The 6,000-nt window shown below is 34.8% G+C and overlaps 1 protein-coding gene across 2 annotated transcripts in view; it reads right to left on the bottom strand.

The window, feature by feature from the left end:
• Positions 1 to 1,843: 1,843 nt before the first annotated feature.
• Positions 1,844 to 6,000, bottom strand: part of CNTN5 (contactin 5) — a 584,072-nt gene continuing 579,915 nt past the window's right edge. The window contains exon 25 of one of the 2 annotated variants that reach the window (XM_079302225.1): positions 1,844 to 4,761. In XM_079302225.1, the coding sequence (XP_079158351.1) occupies positions 4,658 to 4,761 (104 nt within the window). In that variant the 3' untranslated portion in view covers positions 1,844 to 4,657. The remainder of the gene's footprint in view (positions 4,762 to 6,000) is intronic. The other variant, XM_079302226.1, reaches the window with a different exon arrangement.

The raw sequence follows: 6,000 nt of genomic DNA, 5'->3' as shown, positions 1-6,000 counted from the left end.
TAGTACAGGAAGCACAAATAGCTGCTCTTCTAAACATTTTTTCCAGTTTGCTTAAACAGCTGATCTGTTAGAACCTTACAGTTGATCTGACAGCTCTAAGAAGTAATGTGAATATTTAAATGATACAAATCATCTGTAGACTTCTCTTTTAAGCTTTTAGGCTTTAATTTATATACACTATCATTATCTTGTTTAAAGTATTAAAAATATGAGCCACAATAGGGACAAAATCAGGTCTCTCTTTACTGGAATTGAGAGAAAAGTCTTAGAGCAAACTCAGGACCTGTATTTTTTGGAAGCATCCTGTCTGTCAGCATGCTTAGTAAGGCTGTTTGCAATAGCCTAAAGCCAACTAGCCTGCTGTAATAAAATGCTGTTCATTTTCTCTTACCCTTGACATTGTTTTGTTCAAAAGCATAGGAAGTAATTAAGAAGTAAAATGTCTTTCATCTTCAGAGGAACGGGGATGATGGCCCTAACAGGGCAAGAGTGTGTTGCAGTTTGCTAGAAGTTTTGATAGGATATGGATTTGCAATATGCATAGTTCTCCATGTCAGCAAAATCAGGTCATTACAGGTTTCTGTGACATTCATAACTAATTTAATGGAAGTCCTGATATAATATCCTATTTAAGCCATACCCATTTTGTAATTGAAGTCTCAGTTCAAATGACTGTGGCAATGTATTTTTATTTTCAGTATGGGCCTTTTGACTTCATACTGTGTTGCAAAGTCATTTACTATAAATATGCATGTCACAAAGGACTGATTGTGGATTATTAAGGGCTCAAATAAAACTAACAAAAAGCAAAATATTTGCTGTAGTTGGGTTATCCATTGTTCCATTTTTTTCTCAAAAGGGTATGTGCATTTTTGAAAGTTATTCTATTGTGGTTAGTCACACAAAGTATTTCAAGTATGAGACAAAGCAACTAAACTTTTCAATTGAACATGACATGACCACACCATGCTTTTGTGCCTCCACAGACATGGGGTATAAGTGACACTTGACAGAATGTTACAGACAGGTCCCAGAAACTGTGTAATAATTCAGAACACAAAGGATTGACCTTGGTGACCTCCTCATAAAGCTCTTCTTTCCATGGAAATCACAAAATGGTTTGAGTTGGAAGGGACCTTAGAGATCATCCAGTTCTAGCCCCTGCCATCAGCAGGGACACTTTCCTCTATCCCAGGTTATTCAAAGCCCCATCCAGCCTGGGCTTGAACACTTCCAGGGGTGGGACATCCACAGCTTCTGTAGGAAACCTGTACCAGAGTCCCACCATCTTCTGAGGAAAGATTAGGTTTCCCTTAAATCTAATATAAATACCTCTGATTTTTTTTTTTTAATACAGAGAACCTTTATTTCTGATGCTAAATTGCAGATGTGTGTTGCAATTTTCATTAGGCATAGTTTCATTTTGAGAATTCAGGCCTTCTTTTACCATTCATTCATTTAGCTATAAAAAAACCTCAAAAAAACAAAAAACAAACAAACAAACAAAAAAAACCCACACACACAAAAAAAAAAAAAAAACAAAAAAAAAACCAAAACCCAAACCAAAACCAAAATCAAAAAACAAAAACAAAAAAACAAAACAAAACAAAAAAAACCCCAAAGAAACAAAAACCCCCCAAAAACCTAGGAAAACCAATATTTAGATGAAATTAAAACGATGCCAAAAAATATTTTATTTTAATGGCTGCATTTTCCACATTCACCATTGCAGATTCATCACTTTCTTCTTGAAAATAATGTAATCTAAGGTTCTTGCTGCTGAAAACCAAATAATTGTGTCACCTTGAACTCTATGAATATAACTGAGGAGATGACAGGAGATAAGATAAAAGTCAATAAAAAGAGAATAATTTATTAAAAAGATCTAATGTTACAAGAACAGTACACAGAAACTATTATATTACTGTGTCTTCCACATTGTATATACCATTATATTATAGCATATATACAGATTGTATACAATATATCTAACATTTTGATATGGGCCATGACAGTAACTTTCTTTTGGTCTGTGAAACAAGGTTTCTTTCTAATTATGTTTTTTTGAACAGATCCTGTAACATTATACAAAAATACAGTCTCCTCAGTGACTCCAGACTGCACTATTACAATCTTTTACATGAAAAAGGAAAAAGCTTTCCCTTGCAACTCAAAATGTCATGATAAGGAAACATCTTCTACAAAGTAACAAATAGGTAATACATAAGTACTTAAACATTTAAAACATGTTTATTAATATATTTAAGATGCAAAATACATATTCTGTTCATGTTGAATATAAAACATACCTCCTTTTGTCCCTGCAATACAACTACATTACCTGATGGTATGTTCAGTATTTCTATTTGTATCTTCATACTAGAGAGGGAGATGTGTCTAGATGGAGCTCTGTCTCCTTATCAGACTTTTATTCTTCCTATAAATCATATCAATTTATTGTTATCAGAAAGTTTACCCAAATGCCACCAGCAGTGAATGTAACTTTTTTGAATACTCTGAAATAAACTGCATTGGCAAGCCACTGTATAAAAAATAGAGGAAATTATGCATAACTAATTTATAAAATAGCCATTTGCCTTTTTGGTTCATCACTTTATCCTTATTTATTTTAATATTTTGACAGATGATGGATTGCTGATGCAGGTTCTCTGCACAGTAGCAATGCTGCTGTTTTACAAGGGACAGCAGATCATTATTCTCTGAGTTTGCTCTATCAGCAAGGTACATTACACCTTCCTGTCTTTGATCTCAAAGGCTTTTCCAGAAGCAGAGGTACAGAAGGCCTCTTTCTCTATATCTACAGTCAATTCTTAGGCAGCTATCCTGCCTTTGTTATCTGAGCAACATGGTGACTTAAGTAATTTTAAACATTCTTTTTTAGAAAATTAGCTGATATATTACTGGGTAATAAAGTTTGAGTTGAACTTTCTCTGAAAAATTTTATGGATAAAATATTCAAAATCAAAAATATTTTGTCATCATCAGCTTTTCACCTTCTTATCTCTGTTGTGCTTTCTTGGCTACTGTTTTGAAGCAGCTGAGAAAGAGCACAGGTGCAGTGTATTATCTAAATGCAAAAAATTATTTTACTAGTAAACTGGCAAAATAATAGCATTTTGAATTGAGAACCCATCAGCTAAAATAGGTTTTCATCAAAACTTTTAGAGGGATAGACAGCTAGAAGAACCATGTTATTAGGACTTTCATGGTAACCATTTTTGACTTGATCCTTCCCAGGCAGTGCAATGTTTTCCTAGGCACAATCCCGAGATGTGCTAGCAAAATGCTGCCCTTGATAACACCGTGCACACCATGTTTGTACAAACATGCACACCATCTTCCCTGTCATTTTTCCTCAGGTTCTGGTATGTGGGAAGGCCATTCAATGGAGAAAAATTGTCCAAATTGTCTATTGAGTAAAAAATTGTCTTATACAGGAAAAAAAAGGGGATTAAAACTGATAGCACACAGTACCTACAAGAATAATCTCCAGTGAACTATAGAAATAGAGCAAATTAAATAAATAATTGGAATGATGCTCTGTAGCACTTTTCCAAATATTTTTTTTTTCTTCAGAAATAAAATTCTCCAAAATATATCCTACTGCAGTCTGTAGATATGTGGCTAATGCCATTCTGAAAAATCTTAATATTCTCTCCATAATATGCTTCATATATATTTCAACTTGAGTATCACCTATACGAAGCATAGAATGTTACCAAAAATTGGACTCAGAGGAAAAAGGAAGTTACAACTGAGAAATGGTTGGGAAAAGTAGGTTTATCTCCTTGCATTGCTTTATTAGTCTAGTAGTAGTTTAATGTGTATCATGTTTAAATGCCCAGTGGAATTTTCATTGTCATATGCAGTAGGAATTGATTTCTTACTTTCTATTGAAAATTTCATTGAACATGAAATCTTGTGGTATTTGATAAAAAGCAACTGGTTTCCTCCTAAGCTTGTGTTTAGTAATTTCCCATTTACCTGGGAATAAAATAAATGGATTTTCTGCCCCATTTTGTTATGTTCTGGGATAAGCTGTCTAGTGTTAAATTGACAATTCTTTTTCTTAATTGAATACATATGATATATTTTCAGAACAAGTTCTTCTTTACTTTTGCGGTGGTCTTTTTATATAAACTGTGTTTTCCTTCTTGTTGTTAGGAGCAACCATTTATTGGGGATGCAAGCAAAGTATTCAAAAGCAAAACTGTATCAAACTTTGTTGGATATTTTAAAAAGGATTTTTTTTTTCTCCAAACCATATAGGTGTACTGTACTAGACACCACCCTTTAAACACCTTATGATACATGACTGGGTTCACTAAATTTGAACATATTAAAAAAGGAAAATACTTTTGACATAAACTACCTTTGCTTACAAAAGTTTATTACATACAATCTGCATATTTTTGGGCCAAGAAGAGTGTCCTCCCCAGAAGACTTTTATAAATAAGGAAGAGATAAAAACCTGATGCATTATTGACCGTGTCTCCAACACTCCTCTAAGTGCACCACAGGCGTTTTGATGGGTCTTTAAGCATTAGCTTGGGTTTCTCCACGGACATAAAACTCCATCCCTTGGTGTCATCAAGTTAAAGCAAACAAATAACAACAACAACAAAGTCTGCAGCCTTCACCATGAGGTTGAAGGTACCATCAGTGCCAAAAGCAGCGTTACAGAGGATGAGGAAGTAGACAGCACATGTAAGGTGGACTGAGCACTTGTTACTTTTCCTCCTGAAATGAAATGCAAAATAATTAAGAAACAAATAATGCAGAATGGTTCTCATTGTATTTAGATATTAGCTTTTGCACAAATTCTTATTCTGTTACCCTCAGCAAAGGATTCATTTTTAGGTAATGGATTACTGTGTGAGAACTACAGTCACAAAATGGGCTCCCTACACAGATAAGATTTTATACCTACAGCAACTCACATTCTGGGTCCTCATATTCAGTCTGCAAATTAATAGGAAATCCCAAAAGGATAGATGGTTTTATGTCTTCAGAACAGCATTAGGCTACAGCAGCTGCCCTGAGTCACAAATCTTTGCCCCAGAACAAGGAATGTAAGCCAGCCCTTGATCCCTATGTTTGTCCAGAGGAAAAAGTGGTCTTTGGCCCATTAGTCCAATGTTGATTTTTGATCACAGCAGTGTCTTAAAAAACCATGCTGAGGGAGCTGCTCTGGGTTGGTAGTGGCAACAAGATGGGGATGGAACCAGACAGGGTTTCTGTGGACAACAATTGTCCTAAGTGAAACTAATGTGATATGTATAGTCTAACCAGATGGAGGCCTAGAATTATGGTTCAAAAGATATAGGAAATAAATATTCCATGAAGTAGGGATTGGTGTCTTCTGCATTCTGATGATAGCACTGCAGTTTGTGACCAGATTAGAGCTGAAACTGTATTTCTAGATTGAAGTTTCATGCTCACACTTTTGCTTAGTGCTCCTTAAAGCAATATTTAATAAAACTTTAAAGTGTTATCAGATGTTATAATTAAAATGCTTTGTTGTGTTTAGACAAAGATTATGTTATTTCTTTGTTGTCCTTGCCACTATTCCTCCCATCCCTTACTTGCCTTTGCAATATTGATACTTCATATTCTTGATACTTAAAATCACAGTAACTGAGGAAAAAGCAGCTAGACATCTTAATTTACCTAATGATAGCACTTTAATACTGCTATAAGTTAATAATTGAATAGTAATAATTATGCAAGGGAGTCACTGGAACTTACAGAGAAATTCAGCTTATTCTCAACATACACAGGGGTCAGCTACCTAAATGCATGCCACTTTAGCTGTGTTCCATAGGGCACCTCTGACTGGTGGTACAGAATGATGTGTGTATCCCCTAAGTCCCAAATCACATCTGCCAGCTCTATTTGGGATGCCTTAAGACACTGCAGATTTCCTTAGGTGCTCGTGTTTTAATACTAAAATACAGAAGATTAGCTCTGTTGCTGTCA

Source organism: Erithacus rubecula (assembly GCF_903797595.1).
Source record: "Erithacus rubecula genome assembly, chromosome: 1".
NCBI classification, from domain to species: Eukaryota; Metazoa; Chordata; class Aves; order Passeriformes; family Muscicapidae; genus Erithacus; species Erithacus rubecula.
Note: the sequence above shows the minus strand (reverse complement) of the source record. Positions and strands in the feature narration are given on the sequence as shown.